The 25,896-nt window shown below is 41.7% G+C and overlaps 2 protein-coding genes across 2 annotated transcripts; both read left to right on the top strand.

The window, feature by feature from the left end:
- Positions 1-11,346: 11,346 nt before the first annotated feature.
- On the top strand, positions 11,347-14,110 carry klhl38b (kelch-like family member 38b; the record flags this gene model as incomplete). The annotated part of the gene is made up of 4 exons (XM_080471667.1): positions 11,347-12,566; positions 12,660-12,801; positions 12,910-13,015; positions 13,285-14,110. The coding sequence occupies 4 exons, from the start codon at positions 11,347-11,349 to the stop codon at positions 13,560-13,562; spliced, it is 1,746 nt and encodes a 581-aa protein (XP_080327793.1). The 3' UTR covers positions 13,563-14,110.
- Positions 14,111-18,331: 4,221 nt separating this feature from the next.
- fbxo32 (F-box protein 32) lies at positions 18,332-25,815 on the top strand. The gene is made up of 9 exons (XM_080471844.1): positions 18,332-18,816; positions 19,281-19,402; positions 19,668-19,717; positions 19,850-19,942; positions 22,693-22,786; positions 23,391-23,575; positions 23,687-23,869; positions 24,233-24,376; positions 24,505-25,815. Exons 1-9 carry the CDS (start codon positions 18,704-18,706, stop codon positions 24,592-24,594), a joined length of 1,074 nt encoding a protein of 357 aa, XP_080327970.1. The 5' UTR covers positions 18,332-18,703; the 3' UTR covers positions 24,595-25,815.
- Positions 25,816-25,896: the final 81 nt, after the last annotated feature.

Genomic DNA, 25,896 nt, shown 5'->3' with positions numbered 1-25,896 from the left:
AACGGTTTGATGGTGGTTGTGTATGTGTTTCCCCATACTGCTAAGCTGAGTTTACACCTTCAACATAAACCCCATCCCATTCTTCATCCAGCAAGTCTTTTCTGAACCGACTGATTCTTCAGTACTTAGTCTGACAAATCCTTTCTGTGGATCTTCTTTTGGTTTTGTATGACAGTGCTGATAAGTAATAAATGTAGATACATGATCTGATAGATCATTTATCAGAATACCATATTTGACTGCTTCAGAGAAATGTTGAATATATTGTCTATAAGTGTTGCAGAGTCCATAGTTATTTGTATGGGCCTATTAATGAGAGGGCGACACCCTTTACTACACATCGAATCAGGAAGATTTTATGTTATTTTATGTTTGGACAAGTTTAAGAGATCGAAGTTGTAACCTCCACACATGAGGTAAGTGTTTCTGTCATTTAAATGTTCTAGAATTCCCTCTATGCTCTTTGTGAAGGTTTCCACATTTGAGCCAGGAGCTCTGTACACACAATGGCACAATAAGGTTTTTCTGTCTTTCCATTTCTATTTCTACAGTTATACACTCAATTAAATCTTCTACCACAGCAGTCATCGTCTGCACTAATCAACATTTTGATTCAAGCTTTACATGAAGGGCCACGCCCCCTCCTCTCTTGTTGCCTCCATTTAAATGATGAAATTCATATCCTTCTAAATAAAATTTTTCAATATTTTCATCTCGTAACCAAGTCTCTCATAATGGAATCATTTTAAATTGTCCACTTAATACTTTCAATTCATCACTTTATGGAAAGTAGCGCAAAGACTACAATTTAAATTAATTAATGAGATATTATTGTTTACTTCAATGCAGCCTGCAAACTTTGACCTGATTGTTCAGATGAGTGTCTGGATCAAGTTCATATTTATGTTCACATATTCTCGGCTCATAATTAAATCTATGAACATCAGCGTCAGTGATCCCAGTCATTATATGGCAATGTCCTTCCACAGGGATTCATGTCCCCTGCAATGCGTTTGCTCTGACATACCTTATGTCGTGGAAGTATTCAGTTGAGCAGGTGGAGGAGCAACCAGTGTCTTTAGGCTTGAGGTCAATTCAGCTACGCCTCTCGCTTCGCCTTTACTGCCAGGGCTCTCCCAACCTGTTGCTTGCAAGATCGCCTCTAAGTCCAGCTCTTCAGCTCTCCGTGGTCATTCCATACTTTTGTAGCCCCTCGGCAGCAGTCTGAGGGTTTTCGAACACTGTGCTCTTGCATCTCTCCATCTTTCACAGTATGCATGCACAGGGTATTTCAGTCTTCACCTTTTTTTTTCTTTTTCTTTCTTTAATCTCGCTTGCCTGATTAAACAGACATCTCAAGAGTACCATTTTCAAAAATGTCTCCCAAATATGAAGCAGCCATCATTAATCTTAATCAGCTTTTCATAACAACTTGATGTAAAGTAACATGTTTTCCAGTCACCTTCATTACTGCTTTATCCTACCTGAGGTCGCATAGCACAGGAGCCTCTCCGAGCTGACGACACAGTGGACAGGTCAGCAGTCCATCCCGGTGCAAACCCATTAACACAAATTTGTATCAATTGTATGTTTTTGGATTGTGGGAAAAAACGAAAAAAACAACCTTGCATGCACAGGGACACCAAGAGGAACTCCATACAAGAAAGTCTCCAGGCCCAACCTGTTCTTGATCCAGGGACATTGTCACTGTAAGGTCACAAATTCATTACCATCTTATTTATTTATTTGGTGGGTTATAAAAGAAAAGGCATTCACTATGATCAATAATTCACCTTAAAGTCATTCAAAGTTTGCTTCCAGTTGCTGCATCAGTCAGGATTCAGCACGCACGGCTTAGGTTAGAATTCCAATAATTTATTTCAATAATTAAAATACCTTTAAGGTGAAACGAGAAGAATTCTAAGCCTAAAAATGATAAATATCTGTATGACTACAGTCATCCCTCGAGTCTTCTGCTCATTATTGCGAGAAACAAGTTTTCATCTTCTTTCAGCTTTATTTTTATATAAATTCTTTATTTGAGTACAATTGTAGATAATTCTTCTATAAACTGTTTCTATCAAGTAGAGCAAAGATATTGGTGCACTCTATTCTCGCAGTTGTTAAAATTGTGGGCAAGGAATTGTTACCTAAGATAAAACTTTAGATGAGAAAGCGCAAGCTTAAACCCCCCCTTTTTCTTCAAAACATTTTCACAATATTCCTTAAGTTTTAAATGCAGTGAAGTTAGTTTGGCTGACATTTTTTGTGGTAAATGGAACAGCAATGCAAACGTGTTCGTTATGTAAACTGCGTCTTTGTCAACAAAAGGCCTGGGCTAACTCAACATGCTCAGAGGAAAGAAAAATATCACTCTGTGAAAATGATCATTCAGCTCAGCAAAATAATAAAAATTATATTAATAAGAAAAAGCTTTCGCTTAGATATCATTTTGAAATGTAAGTAGAGAAGCAAGTAGCATTGCTAATATGGTAAGGCATCGGGACTTTAACGGACTACAAACAACGTGACCAGCAAGTCAGCCATGATCCCACCCTGCCTGACACCTCAAGTCCTCCATCATTGTGCCTGTGCCAAAGAAATCAGCCGTCACCTGCCTAAATGATTAGTTTGAGTTTTGAGAGGCTCCTTCTAAAACACATCAAGGATGCCATCCCTGCTGGTCTGGACGACCTTCAGTTTGCCTACTGGGGGATCTGTTCTACGGAAGAGGCAGTCTCTCTCACAGTCCACATAGTCCTGTCCCACCTGTAACATTCAAACTCCTATGCAAGGATCCAATTCGTCAATTTCAGCTTGTTCTTTAACACTGTCATCTCTGACAAACTGGTACTGAAACTCCAAGACCTAGGACTGTCCCGAGACTTTCTCACCATTCTCATGTGGTGAGAACTGGGGATCGGACATCATCCACCCTGATTCTGAACACAGCGATGACCCAGGGCTGTGTGCTCTGTCCAGTCATTTCCACACTGTACACACATGACTGTTCTGCCATCAGTCGTCTGCCAACACGTTTGCAGACGACGCCACTGTGTTGGGCCTCATCAAAGACAATGATTAGACCCACTACACTGAGGAGCTCTATCACCTGACCTGATGGTGTTCAGACAACAACCTTGTGCTGAACGACACAAGACAAAGGAGGTCAGTGTGGATTTTAGGACTTACACACACACACACACACACACACACACACACACACACACACACACACACACACACACACACACACACACACACACACACACACACACACACACACACACACACACACACACACACACACACACACACACACACGGGCATAGAAAGAACATGCAAACACTCAACTGAAATGCTCCAACCTAAAAGCAAATTCTTGATGTCTATTCCAACAAATACTGAATACATGCTGATCACTGGCCAAAATGCTAAACTTGAGCTGGTGCTGTATCAATATGAAGGCATTCCAGGAAAGAGACGCATTTGTCCAGAAAACAGATTCAGAGCTAAACACTGTGTTCACAGAACAGAGTCCTGTCTTCTTTCATTGGAATGTTTTCTTTTAGATAGTGCTGTTTATAAGATAAGCTTCGGATGCTTCTCTTAAGCACAAATGGGTCTGGTTTGACAAAACGCTGCCAATATGAGACAAGGTCAGTACAGTCATCATCCCCAAGCTGCATCACACAGGGAGACGTCCCATAAATTCGGAAGGTGTTTAGAAAAGCGAGGGAGGGCGATGAGGGGGAGAAGTGAGTGAGGAATCCATGAGGAATGAGGGAGGTGAAGAGAGGTGTAACAGGTTTCCATGAAGCAACAGTGAGGATGTGAGGCAGAGTATATGTGGCGAGCACACTCAGCATCGTCATATGATTAAAAGCCTTGAGCTGAAAACTTGGCGGTATGAGGTATCCTTTCAATAAAAATAAAAATAAACTTCAACACCAAAAAGTACAGCCTCAGCTTATTACCACTAAGGAGGGGCTCCCTGAGCAAGAGCCTTGGTCTCCAAACTGTTCTGTTCCTCCACGTGTGAATGTATGCTCTCTATGGGTGAAGTGTGGATAAAGTAAGAACATTTTTGTTTTTGGACCCATTTACACAACAACATGTCAAGAAAAAAAAACCATCTTGTATTTGCATCTTCGTTTCAGGAAAAGGTGACACTGATATTTATCGGAATAGATCGGATAAAGCAGTTGCAATGCAAAGTGCTTGACGGATGTCTTGCCCTAGGTGAATTTGTCTTACACAAAATTCTGCATCGGAAAAAATCTTATCCTAACATGTTAAATATGAATATTATTTTACACACATATAAAAACTTGCTAAAAACCAGTAACTCTTACTTTAAGGCTCCAGCAGGTACAGAAGAGCTGTACCACCCTATTGGCAACATCTGAAACCAATGAAAACCTTTTGATAGGATTATAAAGCCACTCCCATTGTAGTGCTGCTTGTTTTCAATTTAAAAGAACAAAACAGTGACACAAACTAGTAAATTCGAAGGTTGATAGGTGTTCACTCATTACTGCACCTTAAACTATGGTCACATGATGCAATTGTTTTTATTTATCTTTAGAACATGCAGAGATACATATGTAGCCCCTTTGAAAACATTCATCCTGGTCATCGGTGAATCTGTGACAACAAAGAAGGAAAATCTTCATTTCATCTGAAACCTATTTCCACCCCCAACGGAGACCTGTGCTATTTGTTCCGGCTTTCTTTCGGTTACCTTGGAAAAACAGTGGACTTGAGAAAGATGGGGCAGGAAATAGAATGTTTACCTGCTGTTTGAATCATCAGCCCACACCCAAAACAATAGAGAATAAGGAATGTCGGGATCAGAATGGAACCCTTACTATTGTCCACTGCTAAGCAGAGTGTGAGTGTGTGTGTGTGTGTGTGTGTGTGTGTGTGTGTGTGTGTGTGTGTGTGTGTGTGTGTGTGTGTGTGTGTGTGTGTGTGTGTGTGTGTGTGTGTGTGTGTGTGTGTGCGTGTGCGTGTGCGTGTGCGCGTGTGTGTGTGTGCGCGTGCGCGTGCATGCGTGCATGCGTGCGTGCGTGTGTTATCATGGAGTCACTGACCCTTGCTGCTCATTTAAACTGCTCATTTGTTCTGTTTTGAAACCTGACATTTTCACTGGCTGTCCCTGCAGCCACCGCTCCCTCTGTGTCCATCTGTTTCTCTGCCTGCCTGCATGTGGCCCAGAATACAGAGGGAGAAGACAGTCATAGAGGCCTTCAAAGACATCTGAGTAATTTCACCTCCAGAAAACCCACCAAAGTGTTATTTCCCTTCCTCCTCTCTCCATATTTCCCTCTCTTATCCTTTTCTCTCTCTGTGGCACTTTCCTCTCTATGTCTGTCTCTTCATCTCCTCTGCCTTTGTATTTTAGCCATTTTTCATGGCCTCTCTCCTTCTATCTCTATCTTTCTATTTCTATCTCACCCCCTTGCTCTCTTTACTCCTTTCCCTCACTCGCCCTCTCGCTTCTGTACTTCAGGTACACCTGGCTGGCTGCTGAGGGCTGACACTTTAAAGACACTGGCTTCAGCTTCTGCTGCTCGTGGAATATCAATATCTGCTGCGCGCATACACACGTTCAAACCCCTCCTACCCACACATCCAGCAACATATAACACACATCAAGGGCAAGCACAAACTCACAGACACCCATCCGCTATCAATGCACCGCCCATTAACCCACACAATATAAGTTGGCTCTGTTGGAGCAGACATGAAAAGAATAGATGTGTTTGCTATGTCGCACAGTTGCAGTGACTGAATGACTGCCACAACAACAACAGAGGAACCTTGGGAGAGCTTCAGTCGAGGGCACAATGATAGCATTTGCCCCTCCCCTTCCACAGTTTTGTAGCTACAATGCACTTTGTTTTTTCTTCCCAAATAACATGTCCTGCATGTGTTGGTTACATCAGAAGAATTTTAAGCAGCTAACTATAAGCCCTTTAAGACCTCATCCCTGCCGGAGCATGTGTATGTATGTGCAGGAACACACACACACACACACACACACACACACACACACACACACACACACACACACACACACACACACACACACACACACACACACACACACACACACACACACACACACACACACACACACACACACACACACACACACACACACACACACACACACAACCCCCCTCTTTGTGTCTCTGTAGGCTGCTCCTCAAACCTCCCTCCTTTTTTCTTGGTAGATTTCTCTCTTTGTCGATTTATGTGTGGACGTCGCTCCATCAAAGCCAGATTACTGCACTCAGGGTTGCTCGCCATGGATCTCCTCGCACCCGAGAATAATAGTGCAGGCTGACTCAAGAGGCTATCGCTTGATCTTCAATGTCTGTTTCAATTGCCTTGGCTATCTATAACAAAATGAGAATTTTCAATTTCACACAATAAATTATTGCTTGCAAAGGGGGAAAGAAACAACTGCTTAGGGATTTCTCAAAGAATTAATAGACTCATTTCTTCATTTGTATTTATAGAAGGTGTTTTGTTTTGCAAGCCTATAAACAGCTTAAAAATAGAAAACAACTCCCATCTCACAGTTTTTATGCATCTTTTATGTTGACTTACTGACTGAGCGCTTGGCCTTGATGCCAAGTCACTGGGGACAAAGTCAGCTTTTTACCACTTTGATATTTGAATTACGTTGGCCTGACACCTAGTGGATACAATGATAGCTGAACACGCTCTTGGAAGGACAACATTTAAAGCAAAACTTGTGCAATTCTTCATCTGTGCTGATAAAATCATCAATGTCAGACTTAATGTTACATCAATATAATATCAGTTTGCTTTTGACATGATTGTTGTTTTCAGATGAGGCTGTATGAGGATCCCAGTCTGCATATTGAATATTTTACTTTGACTGATCATTTGCAAATGTGATATGAATTCTTAAGGAAGTTCAAACAAGTCAGCCTATTCATTTTAAACTTGCAGCAGGAGTGAATATCTGAGTGGAGATCACATCAGAGTGAACAAACAGCACAGTGTCTACCTGCAGATGAAGATTGATGAAAAAATAAAGCTTATTAATCTTAAAGTTTACAGAAGAAAGGGCCATTCCTGAGCCTGTCATTTTTTCCAAACGTATACTTTGCAGGTGTTTACATGCAACAAGCTTCCTTTTTTTTCATTACAGTTTTCGTTTTCTGTGGTGGGGCCCATCGGTACACAGGAAATTTACAGAAAATGATGCACATTACACAAAACATTACATACACATACAAGCACATTGCACCATTATCTTAGTATTCCTAACAATGAAACCTAATGTAAGCAGTGATTGCTAGATGCATCACCTCACAGTGAAAGTTAGAGCTGAAAACTGAGCTCTAGTACTTGGATCAGTTAAAGACATAATCAGAAACAAAACAGAAACCCTTTCAGAACTCTTGTACGTACGTCCCATTCAGTGTGAAGGGTTCATAAAGCCTTGGGCATCCTATTGCCTCAGACAGTGTTCATCCTCTCCTGATCATGTGGCTGCCTTGAGCCGCTCCATGCAAATGCCAGTGGCACAAATCACAGGTATTCAGACAACATTATTTGACTCGGCTGTGGAAGCAGGGCTTGTTTGGGTTGTACGTCTCAGCAAACTTCGCCCTGCGCTGAATCAGTGCCCCCAGCACCAAGGCCTGCCATCCAAACAAACACGAAAGAGTGACAATCCAGCCTACTTCAAACAGAATCTGAAAGTCATTGCAAAAACAACAAGAAGAAAATTCAGGGAAGAAATTCAGAATCAAGGAGCAGTGAAGCAATCTGAACAGGGAGGTATTTTCTGTGGTTTTGGTCGACCTATGAGTCACTTGTGAGCACTGGACCAGTAATATTAAAAAGCACAGATTCGTCTGCAAGATAACAAATTGTTTTTGCTCTTCCCTGAACCAGCACCTTTTTTAAGGGTGTCATTCATTTTCATACTGGATTCATAAAATCAGTTTTAACTGCCCACAGATAATCATTATAAATGCTTTGGATAAAAGCGTTCTCCAATGCCCTATTTACAGCCAGTGCTTTGTATTTTCTTAAATTTGCATTGCTGAATCTGTTAAATATTTCCAATATAACATACAATTTCGTCCAAGATTATCACTTGATACAACAATGAACACAAAATACACCGAGTAGAGTGCAGTCAAATGAAATCAAGTGAAGAGCAGAGAACAGCCCACGTTGCTTTCAAATGGTCTTTTATTGAACCAAGGAGAGCTGTCTGCCCTTCACACATACACACATGCTCACACCAGACACATTTCTTATCTTTTGGATCTGAATCCTCGGGGTGTAGGCTCTATTAGACCATGGGCTTATGAGAAGATAATCATCTAGTGATATGAAGACATAGCAACGGGTGGTGGGTGGCAAATATTACACTGCTGTATGAAAATGCTCTGCTGCAGAGTGTGTGCCACAGCCCTAACTTTTAATATAACTTGTTGCCTACAGGCAGACATTAATGAGTCCTTTTTTTTTTTCTTTTTAAATCAAGGTGAAGGAACAGAGAGAGCTGACAATGTGCTTAACTTTAAAGGATGCAATCACAGCACAGAATATGAGACTGTGAGTGATAAAATGACACCGCAGTCTTCTGGCCAAACGAGTTAAGCTTTTGCCCTTGACGATATGAATCGATGAGACAATTTTTATGTCAGTGCCATGCAAAATGGGCAGACATTAATCTTTAATATTTTGTTGCGTGAGGCTGTCCGCTTTGCCCCGTGGGTATGAATAAGAATTTACTAAATAACAAGATAGTCGATGTTGTTTCAGTGTAGATGCATAAATGTATTTAATCTCACAGAATAAAGGTCAAACGCAGGAAAAAGTTACATAAAAAAGAAAAATGGTTGTCCAAAAATGACGAGGTTGAGTTTTTAACTCACACATCCACTAGATGGCGCTGGGTAATTGTGACTGCCTGCATTGTGAAGGTGGTCCTCGTTCTGTGGTGTCATGCATGATGTTATTTTTGACCCCAGCCTAAATATCAAGCTTATCATTATCAGTCTGTGCACTTGGCGTATCTGGAGCAACCATGTCAGAGGCGCCTGTGCTTGTGTTTGATGCAGAGTTGTCCACAAATCACCGAACGGAACACAGATGGGCAACACACACAAGAGCTTTATCCTCATAAGCTGGAGACTGTTGTTGTTCCATACAAGTCTACCGGCACTCAAGTGGCAGTGGAACACTTATTTATGTCTCATTTTCCAAGCTCTGTAAACAACCCTGAGACAAGAAGCACATGGCACATTGATGGTAGAAAATGCCTTTTAGTCATATTTCAGTTTTCTGTTTTTTATGGCCACATTTGATAGGCAAGTTAAGCAAGCTTTGATTTTTGTCCAAATTCAAGAAATGGATAAGCAATCGCATTGCCACCTTGTGTGAAGCACTGCATGCAAGCCGCTACTGCAGAGAACAAGCTTCATCTGTTTCAGGAAGCGTCTAACAAATGACATGGAAATGAGATTAAAATAAAACAAAACACAAAGATGTGAAATGAAAGCATTGGCAGTTGATGCACAGTCAAATTGGGATATTTGTAATGCTCCAAAGATGAATGCAGTCTGGCAGACGGAAGCCACAGAGGTGCATTTAGCATAGTATCACATGGCTGGGGTAAAACCGCTCTGTTCTTTCTCTATTAGCCCCAGTCTAATTACTGATGGGATCTAAGTCTGAAAAACCTGGACTGAGCCAGTGGTCAGTTCTTTTGCTCTAAAATTGTGGTTGGCGACAGCATGTTTTGCAGGTCATTACACTTTTATATTGAATGTCGACCCATTCGAATCTCTGTGTTTATGTTGCCTTTGCAGTAACATAATCCTGTTTTTTATACCTCTGTTTGCTCCTGCAGCCAGCCAGCAGAGTGAGCGGCCAACAAAATGAGTGTTATCAAATATCAGTGCTGCTTTTACAGCTACAATCATGTGCCAGACAGAGATAGAGATGATGGAGCGAATTGGAATGTGCGATATAGAGAGGGAAAAGAGGTTTTGTGTGGGTGTAAGAACATGAAAGAATGTAACACTTGAGGAAGAAGAAAAGGAATAAAAACATAGAAGGAGAGCTGAAGATTAAGTGATGGAGCCAGACAGATACTGAGAAAGCTCTCTGACATCTCACATGTGAGTCTGTGGCAGGGTTGCCAAAGAGGTCTCTATTTTTAGAGGAAGGAATGTACACACAGGCCTCGTGGAAAGAGACCATAACAACAAACAGAGCGCAACACGCTCCTACAAAGAGTGAGGAACACACAGTCACACAGCATCAACACGAGAGGAAAGAGGAAGAAAGTACCGGAAAATGTCAAGACACCATATTTTCTGCTGAGAAGTTGTTTTTAATACAGGTACCCCCAGTTAAAAAAAAAAGGAAAAAGGAAAGAAAAACAGGTAGGTGCTGTATTTCAGAGTAGTTTTCTGAGATGGATATTGTGTTTCTTCTGCTAATGTCAATATCAACCCACTTTTACTGTGTTTTATGCTTTTTCAGTTTAGTTTTTTTTTTACAATATGTGAAAATTGATATTCTTGTATTTGGATGCTTTAAATGTAGATTTTTACAATTGTTGCACACTGCATTCCTCTCTAATGCATGGAATGGAAGGAAGAGCTGCTGCTACAATAACCTTTGAAGAACAAAAAAAGATATCTATATATTTTGAAGAGACACAAACAAAATTTATACAAAATAAAACAAGAACAATGGTTAGTCAACACCAAAAGAGTAGCAGTAACTTTTCCAGTAACAGAAATTTGCTCAGATGATGAGTATCTGAGATTATATGAATGGTCCTGTGCACTCGGCAGTGCTGTATTAGGCTTATGTGCCTCAGGCAAAGATACAAGTCCATAAGAGCACTATGTTAATGCTACAGTAATAAGCTAAACAGATTGGCTTTTAATATACAAAACAAATGAACTGTGACTTTTGGTTAAACTTCCAAAGGCAAAATTCTATATGCATCTAGATGGGTGGAAATGTTTTTCCCACTATCTGACTGGATGATAATCCATCTGGTTTATAGTGTCGCTGAATCCTCTCACTGCTCAGCTTTGTGTGAATAGTTACAGCTTGATTTCCTATGAATCAAAGTGTGATTCTTTCTGATTATGCAAACAATCTTAGTGAAGATACTGACTTGATAATGAAAAAGCAATCAAAGCCTTAAAAGGTTTGTTTTCCATATATATATAAAAAAAGAAATCAAATGAAAACAGTCTTGCTGAGACAAAGCCTGAAAATTCAAATGGTGTGATTGTAACATTTCGGTCTTTCCTCAGCATGGATCGACCAGCCATTGAGGTCTTCAACTACAAAGACAAAGAGCAGTCCTCCAACCTGCTCCTGCAGCTCAACACACTGCGACAGGAGAAAATCCTGACTGATGTGCTGCTGTGTTCAGAAAACACAGAGATCGCCTGCCACCGCAACGTCCTGGTCTCCAGCAGTCCATATTTCAGAGCCATGTTCTGCCACAGCTTCATCGAGAGACAGCAGACCAAGATCGACTTGAAGGGAATCACGTCGGCCATTCTGAGTCGCATCATTGACTATGTTTACACCGGACTCATCAGCATCAGCATGGACATTGTGCTACCCCTGATGCAGGCGGCGTCCATGTTGCAGTATGGACGCATTTTTGAGGCCTGCTCAAGTTTTCTGCAGGAGCAGCTGAGCCCAGACAATTGTTTGAGCATGATAAGACTTTCTGACATCATGAATTGTGACAGTTTGAGAAGCAAAGCAAAAGAGATGGCTATGGAGAGCTTCTGTGACGTGTCGGCATCAGAGGACCTCCATGAGCTCTCCTTACCGGACCTCATGGGATACTTGGAGGAAGACGGTCTCTGTGCAGGGGAGGAGCAGGTCTTCGAGGCAGCCGTTTCTTGGATCCATCATGATCTCTTATCCAGACGAGGATCCATCAGTGAACTTTTTAAGAAGGTTCGCCTTCGATATGTACATCCCACATACCTCTTCCAGTTCATAGCAAGCAACCCACTGATCCAGTCCTCCACGCTCTGTACCGAGCTCATCGATTCTGTGAGACGACTCATGTTTTCTGTCAGCACAAAATTGCTTGAAGACACGCTGATGGAATTCAAATGTCTGTGGGCGGCACCAAGGCGGTACACCTACCATGATAATTTGGTGGTCATAGGAGGGCGAAAGAATAACGAGCAGACCTCGAGGGATGCCTTAATCTTCGATGAAAAGAGCCAGAAGTGGCAGCCGCTCGCCAAAGTGCCCGTTCGTCTCTACAAAGCCTCCTATGTCTCCCTTCACAGCATTCTGTATGTCATTGGAGGCCTGAACACAGGTACAAAGTGCAGTAAAGTCAGTAGGACTGTCTACACTTTGTCCCTCAAGACCAATCAGTGGCGGACATCAGAGCCCCTGCTGGAGCCGCGCTTTGCCCACCAAAGCGTCTCCTACCTGCACTATATTTTCGTCCTGGGTGGATTTAGACATGACAGACAACTGACAGACAGTGTAGAGAGGTAAATGGAACAATTCTCTGTGAGATACTGCTGGTGGTAAAGTAATGTGTTGTGACAATGCACATGAACACCTTTCCTCTATATCATTGTCAGGTACAACAGCATGTTCAACCAGTGGGAGTCGATGTCCCCTATGCCTGAGGCCGTAGTGCATCCTGCAGTGGCCGCTACAAACCAGAGGATCTATGTGTTCGGAGGAGAGGACGCAATGCAGAGCCCTGTCAGAATCATACAGGTAACACTGAGTTCTGCATCTCTATTTCAATTGTCTGATTAATGTCTTTTATCATCCTGTTTATTCCCACCCATTCATTCCCCTCTGCTCCCTGCTCATTTCCTGTAGGTGTATCACATTGCCAGGAACATGTGGTTCACGATGGAGAACAGACTCGTGAAAAACGTGTCTGCTCCCGCCGTCGTTATGGATGAAAAAATCTACATCATTGGAGGTAGATGAACACGATGTGCATTTGCAGTGATTAGATTTTGGATGGAAACTATGATAAATACAAACTCTGTGGGTTTATTTCTTATTGTTTATTGATTTGTTTAAGAATAATAATCTGAACTAATCAAATCATAACAGTGGAAGGCAAGTGAATTACTTTTGTTGTCTAATTACTATTGAAATTAATCTCAATTAGATAGAAGTACGTGACCGCATTCTGCCTCAGCCACACGTGCTGCCTGTCTCATATTAATATCTTTGCTGTCACAGGATACACCCGGCGAGTGATTGCCTATGACACGAAGGCCAACCAGTTCAGCAAATGTGCCAACATGAAGGAGAGGAAGATGCACCACTCTGCCACTGTTCTCAACAACAAAATCTACATCACGGGTGGACGTTATATCAATTGCCATGACGTCATCGAGGACTCGGACACTTTAGAGTACTATGACCCGAAAAAGGATGCTTGGATGACGAATGGGAATCTGCCTTTTAAACTGTTTAACCACGGCTGCCTGACTCTGACATGTATCTCGCAGAAATAAGGAAAACTGTAGCACAAGTAATGGAGATAGAATTTATTCCAGACATTTTAGAAATCTAAAGCAATAAGAGTCTGGTTAATTATTTTTTGTTTAATCAGTTTGAAATCTTTGGATTTAAAAATTGTACTATTCCTTTAAGGGGTTGACGTGAAGGGATTTTGCTAATTTTGAGTGTGTGAACAATTTAAAAACACTTGATTTGTAAGCATACCTCAAGTAATCTAAATATGGGAGTAATTAGAAGTTCTCTGTTTTTCTTTCCAATCAAAGAATCAGTTTTGTCTGGTTGAGCTAACGTCCAAAGCTGTAAAAACAAGCAATATGTTGCACAGCCCAGCTGTTCTTAACCTGTCTGCCTGCACAAAGGGAAAAGGAGCTATTTTAAGCCAGCTCTAAATCACAAGAGTTCAACTTGTCATGTTTAAATCCTTGGAGCTGCGCACTGTTTGGTGCGAGTCAAACCAAAGTTCAGGTCACAGCTGAAAGGGCTGATGAGTCTGATGTGAACTTCTGGATTATCGTCTGTTGCTTTAAAGAATGATGACGGTGTTAGCAGTGTTGGCAAATACTTGATTTTAACGCAAATTAAATAGCACAAGGATCATTTTTGCTTTTGCTACAACCATGCTACAACCATGAGCAATATATATATATATATATATATTTAGCATGATGTTTAGCAGTACTTTTGCAATGCATTCTGAAATCTATGTTTACGTCTTGGAAAATGACATCTATTCGTTAGGAATGAATTATGCACTGAAAATTCAGCTCATTCTTGTTTTTATATTTAGTTTTATACATTTTGACAATAAAAACCCCAATATATGCACGTGGTTTCTCTTTCTGTTTCTAACTGCTGGTATAGTCTGTCACAGCAGCGCTTATTCAGTTGATGATAAATGCAATGTGAGCAGCACACTTGTCCTCAGAGTCTCATCATGTGTCTCTTTGACCTCGCTCGCACTCCCGTCTACACAAGACCGCTACATGTCCTGACAGGTTCTTGTCCTCGACATGCAGTGATGTTGTCAATAGAAGCTTTTTCCATTTTTGATTTGTTTGAAGCTGTCCCAGGAGTACAAATTGTAGGAATTAAAAAAACGAACAATAAACAAGCAACCAAAAAAAACCTATTAAAATCGGAGAAGCTTCAGATCGGACTTCTGCTGGGAATCAAAAGTTTTTTTCTTCTTTTTTTCAAAGCAGCGATTAAAGGAGGTTAAAGTGATTACAGAATTTCATTCATCAATGGACCCAGAGTCAGCCTTTCATGTGGAGTAAACAATGTGACCAGGCAGGCAGGATTACATGGGAATATTTGTACACTTCTTTGAAACCACAAGTCACAGGGTCAGATGCTTTGGCTGTGTGCAGCCAGCGAATGGAGCTCAGGGGACAGAGGGTGGAGAGGGTGAAGAAGGTGGGGGACTGGAAAAAACTACAGGTGATCTGATGTTATTTTGAGACACAAACAAGAGGGCAAACGTTACACCACGTGAGGCATGCTGCCCGCTTGGTTGCTGTGTGAGCTGGCAGATGTGAGGGGAGCATAGAAAGCGAGACAGTGAAACTGATGAGCGAGATTTCACAACAGAGCATCTGAGTGAGTGATGAAACCCATCCAGGAAGAGCAGCAACAGGTGTATGAGTGTGTGTGGGTGTGTGTGCGTGTGCGTGTGTGTGTGTGGTGTGTGTGAATATGTGCATGCTCACGGTGAAGGTTTTTGTAGGACTAAGCAGCTGCTGTGTCTGGTCACAACATCACAACAAAAACAGACATGATGGAGAGAGGCACGAGGAAAAAATCCTACTTTTAAAACTTCTTTTGAAGTCACGTCTCAAACATCCATGTGCCAGAAAAACCTTTAAAACTGAGGATTACACACTGCAAACTGCTGAGTTTACAAAAAGCCCCAAACATATCTAGATAGTATGCTGATTCAAATAGCAGAAAGAGAAATACTTTGAAAGCCTGCTTTCAGCTCAACAGCAGCGTCAGCTGGCTGAGATTCCACATGCATTATAGATATAGATGTGGGCTTGCTAAAATATGCTCCATAGAGTGAAACACGGCCACAAGATGACAGGTCATCACAAAATCACTGAAAATACATCACTGTTGGAATGTGCGTATCGATAGAAAGTTTTGTGATGGCATGAATAGCTGAGCTGGACTTGGTGGTGTAGTGGTCAGTGCTCTTCACTCACGACGAGAAAAGCCCTGGTTTGAGTCGAGTTCCGGTGTCTCGCTGTGTTTTGCTGAGGAATCGACTCCACGGCCCCTAAACCGGATAGAAACAATATGGAAGATGGATGAGCGACTGAGATATTTATAATGAAAATAAACATCATAATCTGCTGTTTTTGTTGAATTTAAAGTGCGGGTGGACGACTGGAGTCAGCAGGTTTGGTCTTTTAGGGGATCATGCATGTCTTTTGAATTTCCATGACAATCCATCTATAATTACTGCGAACTTTCAGTCTGGGTGCTCTTGATAAGATGAAAAACCAACACTGACAACAGCAGCCACCTTGAGAGTTCAGAAAGTATGACTTATCATGATAAACCATATTTCTGGGTCATTCACTGACGAAACTACGCGTAGCCTTAGGTCATTGCTTCCTTCTCAGTCAGTCAGTCAGTCACCAACTGACCGAACACTTGTTGGGACTTTCCGTTTCAATCAGTAATTCAGTCTACTCTAAGAATAGATTTAGCTGGACTTAGGGAACTTGCGGCAATATAAACATTATTATATATCCCTGCATCCCACACACATTCTTAAACTCCAAGTCCCACACAGCTGCACTGTTATCACCCAACATTAAACTACTTCAGCGTGTTACTTCTGTAGAAACTGTGAATCATGAACATTCATGTAATTGAACAAAATCTGCTCCGTGTGCTCATGTGATGCGTCTTCTTGTTGACAGACTTTAACAGGCAGAGCATGTGCAGAGCTCTCTGACCTTTTGCATGGATCAGGGTATTGCATTCAAACCCCAGACATGAGGCCACAGACACACCTGTTTCCACATCTTGTGCAATGAAGCTGCTGCACAGTGCAATGATGACCATGAACTCAAGAAACTGAACACTAAAATAGCATCTTTGCTGAATGTCAGCTGCTTATTCCTTCTGGTTTACCCAGTGGGAAAGCCATACGGAGTGTAAAATGATTATTAGTTTGGATAAAAGTATGTATGAATCAAACCATACTGTAAGTCAATGTGACCGAAAGGCATCAAAGTGAAAGTGAAGAAAACTAGGAAGTAAGTGAGGAGTGTTGTTGAACCATCAGTGGTGAGTATGCAGCACAGAAACCACAGCAGACGGATCTGCATGACTGGTAATGCTGCTGGGGCCCGGATGTGTCCCTACACATGCACTGTACGGCTGAAACGCTGGCCTATGGTTTCTTGGAAGGAGGGCACACTCGTTTTGTATCACGTGTGGCTGCTGACATGTTTTGCTGATTGTATAGCATGCATTGAAATATGAGAGCTAAGAAATCCTCTCAAGTTTCCATCTTGCTTTTCTCATTTCTTCAAAGCACACACAGTAGATCTTTATTCTCTTGTACGTAGACACACATGTTCACTTACACTGTCACTTTTGCAGCTTTTTGATAATGACGCTGACAGATTTGCATTGTGGGAGGATCGCTCAAAGGTAGAGCAGTATCTTCATGCCATTAGCATGAACAATACATCAATCTTCATATTGATCACTTTTATTACCATTTTTAATTAATGCTGATGTAAATCACAGAATGCTCAAACACAGAAACACCCCCCCCCCCCCCCCCCCTTCCCAGCAGAATAGACATATGCTTACATTACATGGGAGCTGATATCGAAGCCATCAACAAACAGACGTGAGCTATAAACTTGTTGGTGACAGATGAGTGTGTAAATATGTCCCATGTTTAATTAAGCTGATAGGATCTGACCCACTGGCCTGGGCAGGATTAGTTACCCTGATCTTCCACAACACAGTCCAAAATCAACAACATACCCTCACCCAGCCTTCATGGATCAGTTGTTGCTGTTTTTTTGGGAAAAAGAAATCCAGTGGTAAACCACCTCTGCACACATGCGCACACACGTGTACAGACAAGCACACACACCTACACAATTCACAGTGCAACATAATACTCGGGAGGAATCTAAAGGACAACTCCATCTATTTATAATACCACGAGTGACTAAGAATGAGGGGACTTTGCCACCACAGTGCTTTGAGCTGGAATGTTTTTTTCTTCTTCCCCTATTTCTAGTTTACAAACACACAAAGTCAATGCTGAGAAGATAAACTGGGGCACAGCACTTTTTCTACACTAATGATGAGTTTGTTCTCAAAGTGTGTGCATCCAAAGTTGTATCAACAATAAGCTACAGATTGATTGCTCATCTGCCAGCCTTTAAAACCACATTTCAACCTGATTTCTCATCAATTCTTATGCGCATATTTAATTAAATTGTTTTTCTTTATTTCACGACCATTGAAATACTTCTGTACTGAAGCTGAGTGAAAGAGTGGTAGTTTTCATGAGTTGATGAATGGTTGCATTTAGGGGATGAACAGAGTATCTATGTATCTTTCCATCCATCCATCCATCCATCCATCTATCTAAATCTTAAAATGTTCTCATCACTCAGCCAGATAACCCAGGAAGTCTATCACAACAAGTACTTTTTTCATAGAGACACTGGAGTAGTTGTACTCTTCAGCTCTGGCCACAGTTACATAACAGTCTTCAAAGGAGTTTCAACTTAAAAAGGAAACGTCTGGCTCGCTAAGAGATTCACCCTGTCAGGATGTTTCTATCGACTCTCAGTAGAGTCCTTTGTCTCCGTCTCTGCAGGCTTGATTCCTCTGCTCCTCTGTCCAAGGAGGTTTTGCAACGCTGAAGTTGATAAACAAAGCCACGTGTTGCGGGGAAGTTTCCAGAGTGGGCGGATCTCGCGTGTTTCCGGGTTCTGTCTCGGAGGATATAAAGAGGAGCTGCGCAATGGCAACACAGGAGAAGAAACGCAAAGGGAGAAAAAACGCGTAGAGGAAAAGGACGCACATCAACCCGAACGGGATCGTCTGATCACAGTTTATTTATTCGAGCCGTTGTCATCGAGGCAGGATGCCTTTTCTCGGACAGGACTGGAGGTCACCGGGTCAGAGTTGGGTGAAAACCGAAGAAGGATGGAAAAAGACCACTTCCGACGAGAAAAACGATGATGGCTCCATAGAGAGGTTGGTGTTTAGCCAAGACAATGTGTGATTGCGCAACTGTCACACACACACACACACACACTTTACTTTTCTGCTTTGAAGAAGGAGGAAGTGTTTTGATTCCAGTCCAGACAGACAGACTGCAGGCCTGCACCTTCATGTTTCCCACCCCCCCTTTACCCTCTGTGCCTTTTGTTTTTGTGGTGGCCTTGCTTCTTTTCCAGGCTAATCACTGAGCTATTAATAACCTCACAACAAGTGAGAGGATTAAGAACCCTCTGTAGAGTGTGTCCATTCTCCAGCATGACCAGACTCCTCAAACAGGAGGAACTTTCACTCAAACGCGACCTGAGGATGTAGTTACAGCAAAATCACTTAGAAATATGTTTGATCCCTTTTTGTTTTGATGTCTAAAGAAAAGTGCTGCATCCACTTGTTGGATTGGTGGCCTTTAAAAAAAATATATCATCCTTGTGTTTTTCCAGCTTCTGCAAAGTGGAGGAGGAGCAATGTTTCAACAAGGAGAACCTGCTGCTCTCGCTCAGCTATGACATGGCTGCCAAGAAGAGGAAAAAAGACCTGATGAACAACAACACCAAGGCCCCATGTGAGTCAGTACAAGGAGCACATGCCGAAGTATTACTCAGGCATGCAGAGAATAACATCTTACTCTTCTACACAAGCAATGTTTATGTCCCCATCAGAAACTCCCCATGACAATCTCATGGTACATTCTCTTCCTACTAATGTTCTTAGAATTATCTTCACACTCTGAAATCGTGTCTTATTTATGTTTTGTGTGCATTTTGGCACAATACATTTGGGCAGCATAATGAGGCCAGGTTACTGACAAACTCTCTGCTTCCTCTCAGATTTCCACAAGGAAAAGTGGATTTATGTTCATAAAGGAAGCACCAAGGAGGTAACAAAGCAACTCATTTAGCTCCGCATCAACTTTTCATATCACCGTTGCTAATGTAAACATGCTGAGGAAAAACCCTATACTCCTGGCGAGGATTGCAATCTAATACCCTGATAATTAAATTCCCCCCAGCGCCACGGATATTGTACGCTGGGAGAGGCCTTCAACCGCTTGGATTTCTGCAGCGCCATCAAGGACGCCAGGCGATTTAATTACGTTGTCAGAGTGAGTCCTCATCTCTTTCTTTGTTTTGTACTGTTCCTTTTGGCCGTCTTTCTCTGTGGTTGTTAATAGTTTGTTTGTGGCAGGAGTGGGGTTGAGGTCAAGAGGGTGTGTTTGCTTCTGTCAGACTCTTATCAAAACTTTGCAGACAAGGGGGCTCGCAGTGGTGATGATACTCACCCAGGGAGTGTGTGTGTTTGTGGTAATGTGATTGTAAAAGCACTCTGTCATCTCTGAATTCACATAAAACCAAAACAATAATACAAATCTACCTAGGGAAGTGCATTTACTGATATCAAGTGCCACAAAGATGTAGTATTCTGCAGGTGTAGTAAATGGCAACGATGCCAATAAAACATAGATGAAGGTAACCAAATATCCTTAAGTCACATTGCTCAATAAAATACTATTTTAAGAGCCAAAAATCACATTTGTAGTTAAAAAAATTCTTTTGTTTTTGAATATTTGTAGAAAATTATACGAAAAACAAATGCCACATCACATGTACTAATGAATACATTTGTCCTACAATATAGTGTTCTTTTAAAATGATCTATACATATAACGTACTAGGTGTGTTGGTTGACTAATTTGAGAATGGACAATTTATTTATTTATTATAATAGTGTCCCGGTTTATTTTTCTAGTAGTTTTCTATTAAGTAGAATTATCCAGCAATGTTGTCACTTCACATTTTCTAGACTCCTTCACATACAACACATCTCTTATACCTCATTATTACGAGATGGAAGCAACAGGGAGAAATGTAGAAGTCAGTAAATACAGTTGCTCGCCTGTTAAAGATTTGAGGGAGGAGATAATCAATCAAGTGAAAACACTAGTAGATATGAGATAAAGTTCTTCCGTCCCACATGTTCTCCCATGTGAGCCCACAGCTACATGTGGTTGTGTTCCCCTGTGCTGAAGATGTGTGTGTGTGTGTGTGTGTGTGTGTGTGAGGAGGGGGTGTGACAGCTGTGCGATGAGGTTTGACCACCCGACAGGGGTTTATGAAACTAGACCGGGTGGTTGTCAGGTGATTCAGACCCCCTCAAACAGACACAAACACTGTTACACAGTCACATTGACATTAAGCCTTTCTCTCATCCGTCCAGTGGCACACTTTTGTCTTGAATGTCTTTCACTTTCTTGCGTAAGCTAATTTCACGTTAATTTCAGGCCTTGTCAGGTGGACACAAACCAGCTTTCTATTTTGGTAGTACGATGATCACATGTTATGATTGCTTTGTTTTTATGTACCTTCCCACACCCATAAACACGGTGCAGGCAAACAACTTCAGAATAGATATCCTCCTAAAATCAACGCGGACTATGAGTGAAATCCCTTTCCATAGGTATTTGGCTGCTTGTTGCCATCTCTGTTAGAGTTTAGGATTGGCCTTTTGGCCCATGGCTGTGACTACCGGGTGCAGCGTAGTGTGGTAAGCCCAAAGAACAATACTGCCTTGTAACACTAGCGTCTAGTCTGGACACGGTGTCCTAGGTCACTGCTCTTCACTGGTTGTGTCTGATGGCATTTGCGGCTTCATTTAACTCTGTCTCAGTTACACAGATCAAATTCTTCCACAAAAGGACTAGTGGTCCTGTCTTTTCTCTGAGAACACGGATGGAGGTTACTTCAAGGAGAGGCCTTCAGTAACTCTGAAATTATTATTTTTTATTTTTTTAAAGCAGGGCTTTCATATCATAACAAGTAGATACCGTACTCTAATTCAGTTTGTGGAAAAGTATGAGCTGCACGTCAAAGCTGTGAAGAGCAGAGGCTAAAAGTAGATGCGGAAATGCACATTGTTCTGCCCCGCTGCTCTACAAAGAGAGGAACACATGATGAGCAGCTAAAAAGAGGGCATGGGATTAGGTTTTAGGAATAGAGCTGGAATGAATTGGGGGGGGGGGGGGGGGGGGGACGCAGTCAGGAGGGAGCGAAGAAGCTTAAAAGTGGCAAAGCTGACGGGAAGGATTGGGATGAAGGAGAAAAGTAATTTAGTTCAAAGTTGGCTATTATTAGGACCCCTAACTCATCACCTTTTTAATGTAGGATTTATCTGGATGCGTACCTACTGTACGAGCGGTTTCCAGGAGCCTGTGTAAGCATATTCCATGAAGCAGTTTCCTCAGATTAATTATTAATAGACACTTTTATGCACCTTTTATAGCGTACCTGGGACTGTCTTCACTAGCTTACCAGAAAATACCACACAATATGTTGATGTGACAAAGGTTGCATATTAGGACCAAGTGGGGCGCTTGAGTTTCTCCATGACGTGACAGCATCTGTGACATGCCAGCCATACCACCTTTGAAACCCAATGTTTGCCCACTGGCCAAAGGCAACAACTGTGTACACACACACACACACACACATACACGTACACACACACTGTCAAATGATTCTACTCATTCACATGAAGGGACGATCAGGAGTCGAATGATTAAAAGCTTGTTTGTGTCAGCTGGGCTCCTTTCCAGCACCTTTTGAAGCAACCCCCCCAAGACCAAAGAACGCCGTTGCATGCTCGCTGGTTTCAGCTCCAGGCGAGAGTAATGACCAGGTGGAAGATCTCCGCATGTCTTTAGTCTGCATTCATCATTAAGAGTGCCAGTGCCTTTGTAAGAAAGCAGCATAACAAACATTTAGTAATGAGGGACTGGAACAGAAAGTCTTGGTGGCAGACGGGCTGAAATTTATGTTGTGTTTCTTTCTTTCTGTCTCTTTTCTTTTTCTGCTCCAGCTCCTGGAGCTTATCGCCAAGTCCCAGCTCCCCTCGCTCAGTGGAGTGGCGCAGAAAAATTACATGAATATTCTGGAGAGGGTGGTACAGAAAGGTGAGCCTTGTCGCTCTTCTCCCGCTTTTTTTTTTTTTTTTTTTCTTCAAAACATCTGTTCGTCAAGTTCACTTCTCAGTACTTTTATTTTCTCTGGCACGTGCAGCGATAAGGCATCCGTTTCAAGAACAGTGTTGTACATTCTTTGAAATTTCTCGACACAAAAAAAAAGTACATAAAATAATATCGTTGTCCGTTGTTTGCACCGACTCGTGAGGAAACGAGCTCTGAACACGTCAGAGGACTGGGATTGAATTTAATGCTTCAAAAGCACAGAAGTGAAAAACACTGACAGTCACCAGACCGCTCTCCGGGCCACAGTGTAAACCAAATGTTCCCTCTGCTAAACACAGATTCAGGTTGTTTAGGTGTCGCATTGAAACCTTTTTGCCAAACATTATAAACATAATGGTCAGAAAGTACAACCACTCCAAAACATTTAGATTAATACTGAGTTTTTCTTGAGGATTCGCAATAAATATTTACCTGCTTGGCAGATTGCCTGATAATTGCTAATCGTTTTGTAAAAATGGTTTTAAAGTTACGTTAACTTTGATCAGTTAATACGATGACTAACTCTTCACTTTTTTTTTTTTTCTGCCAGTCCTTGATGACCAGCAGAACGTGCGTCCCATCAAAGAGCTGCTGCAGACCCTGTACGTCTCACTGTGCACTCTCGTTCAGGACATGGGCAAGTCTGTCCTGGTGGGCAACATCAACACGTGGGTGCACCGCATGGAGAACATCATGCAGTGGCAGCAACAGCTGGACAACATCCAGATCAACCGGGTAAGCGTTTCAACACAATCAAGCGTTCAAGATGTACAAATTGGATTTTTTTTTCCACCTTTTTTTTTTTTTTGGTATTCATTACTTCTTTTGTCGCCTCTCTCATTCAAGCCCACGTCTACAGGCATGACTCTGACGGACCTGCCGGCCAGCTTGCAGTTGAACATCATGCAGCGCCTCCCGGACGGCAGGGACCTGGTCAGTCTGGGCCAAGTGTGTCCTGAGCTGGGGGGCCTCACGGAGGACTGCCTGCTCTGGAGGAGACTCTGCCAGTATCACTTCACAGACAGACAGGCATGTAGAAACTGATGCGTACTTAATCAGAGCGATAAATACTACTTTATAAGGACAATTGAAATCATCTCTGATAAATTACACTGAGAATTGTGAGGCCACTGGAATCTATTGATAAGATGGAGTCAAACCTAAAAACCGAAGGTTACAGTAAAGCTTTTCAACAGGTCAGAGGGGGTCGGTTTTAGTCTGACTTAGAATTAATGGATGGAGTTTTTTCAATTAGAAAATTCTGTGCTGTGTGTGTGTGTGTGTGTGTGGTGAACACAGCCCAAGAGATATGATCAAAAGAAGCCCTTAATAAAGTGGTTATTTTTCTCTCTGGGGGTTTCTATCTTTAAAGTCTGCTTTCTTCTTCTTTAGATCCGTAAGCGCCTGATCGTGTCAGATAAAGGTCACCTGGAGTGGAAAAAAATGTACTTTAAGCTGTGCCGCTGCTATCCAGTCAGGGAGCAATACAGCGACACCCTGCACCTCTGCACACACTGCCACATCCTGTTCTGGAAGGTACAAGAGCTGCACTTGATCAAAATGGAAATGAAACTAAACTGTCACTGTTGATGAAGTTGCAGTTGAGTGGTGAAACGTAAATCTTTTATAATTAATTGTTGTGTGTCTTTTGTTTCTCGATTCAGGACACAAACCACCCGTGCACAGCAAACAACCCAGAGAGCTGCACTGTGTCCCTCTCCCCGCAAGACTTTATCAGTCTTTTCAACTTCTGATCCCCACAGACACTTAAAAAAAAAAAAAAACTGGCTGTATATAATGTTCCGGTACATAATTGTTTTTGTTAAATATCACAATCATTTCATGGATGTATATTTAGTTAAAAGTGTGACTGAAGTGAAGTACAGTCACAACGTTGCGGGACATTTATGCAATCGAGTGTTCTGAAGGAACGCTGAGGCTTCGGTGAGGTTTCGCTTTTGAGAGCAAGTGAATGTTGAGAGTGAAAATGACGTTGAAGCGTTTGGCCTATGGACGGAGGCGGAGCAGAGAAAAAGGGAATGCCGAGCTGCTGGAGTCCAGTCTTAGTTTAATGTTTTTCTTTTTATGACTCCAAAGTATGCACATTCCTCAACTTTAGGTTTGAGCACTTGTCTTTTGTTCTTTTTTCCCAGTTTGAATAATTTGGTTTTGTTTTAGTGTTTGTTTGTTTTTTTTAAAGAACTTTTAATTTCAGAAATGTTCATTTCAACAAATGAAGAAATATGAGTTATTCATATAGTAGGAAAAGGACCTGCTCATTTGGGGAGGTGCAATGCATTTGATAGCCAGATAGCAATCTGCAGTAATATTCTGTTTGGCACTGAGATGGAGAAAAGTCGACCTTAGGTCGCTGTAGTACCGACGAGAAAATGAATGTAAGTGTTTAAATGTTGGATCCGTTTAACTTGTTGACACACCACATTATCTTTTCTATGTAGGTCTTTTTTTCACTTTTATATGAATTTGATATTTTTATTGTTTTTCTGTTCCAGCTGTTTTAGCAGCAGCACTTGAGTGCAGTATTACCAAAGACTGTTATGTCAGTCATTATTACAATGGTGTGTGCCTTTATCGTGAAACTTGAAACAGTGTAGGTACTACTTCTGCCTTGTTTGCGATGCTTTCAGTTCCTGATGCTGTTATTTGTTTTTCTCTTTACTGTGATCAAGTGTCTCTTTTATAGAAGAGTCGGGATTCGAGGCTGTGACACCCAACTTTGTACCCTGCTATTTTACCAAAGGCTCCTGCATGATTTTTTTATTTTTTTTTTTTAAAACACCCAACCGATTTATTTATTGAGAATTTGGGTTTTAAAGGAGTAGAAATAATCTGTGCAAGGGTGAACTTTGACCCATACTTGCCTCGAACACTGCTCAGACAGTGGAGAACAATGTACGTGCTATGCAATGCATTCTCTTTATGTTCCGTTAAATAAAAGAAAAACATCCATCACACCTTGCTGTTACTAGACTATATCACACTGAGAGCATGACGCAACATAACTGGTCAAACTGTTGTCAGAGTTTAGGTGCTCA

This window comes from Lipophrys pholis (genome assembly GCF_963383615.2).
Source record: "Lipophrys pholis genome assembly, chromosome: 9".
NCBI classification, from domain to species: domain Eukaryota; kingdom Metazoa; phylum Chordata; class Actinopteri; order Blenniiformes; family Blenniidae; genus Lipophrys; species Lipophrys pholis.
Note: the sequence above shows the minus strand (reverse complement) of the source record. Positions and strands in the feature narration are given on the sequence as shown.

What these genes read in the sequence shown, in the direction of transcription:
- fbxo32 (XM_080471844.1), top strand. Translation starts at nt 18,704, where the DNA reads ATGCCTTTTCTCGGACAGGACTGGAGGTCACCGGGTCAGAGTTGGGTG. An exon ending in GATGATGGCTCCATAGAGAG is followed by an intron (nt 18,817 to 19,280) that starts GTTGGTGTTTAG and finishes GTGTTTTTCCAG; the next exon opens with CTTCTGCAAAGTGGAGGAGG. An exon ending in GCCACATCCTGTTCTGGAAG is followed by an intron (nt 24,377 to 24,504) that starts GTACAAGAGCTG and finishes TTCTCGATTCAG; the next exon opens with GACACAAACCACCCGTGCAC.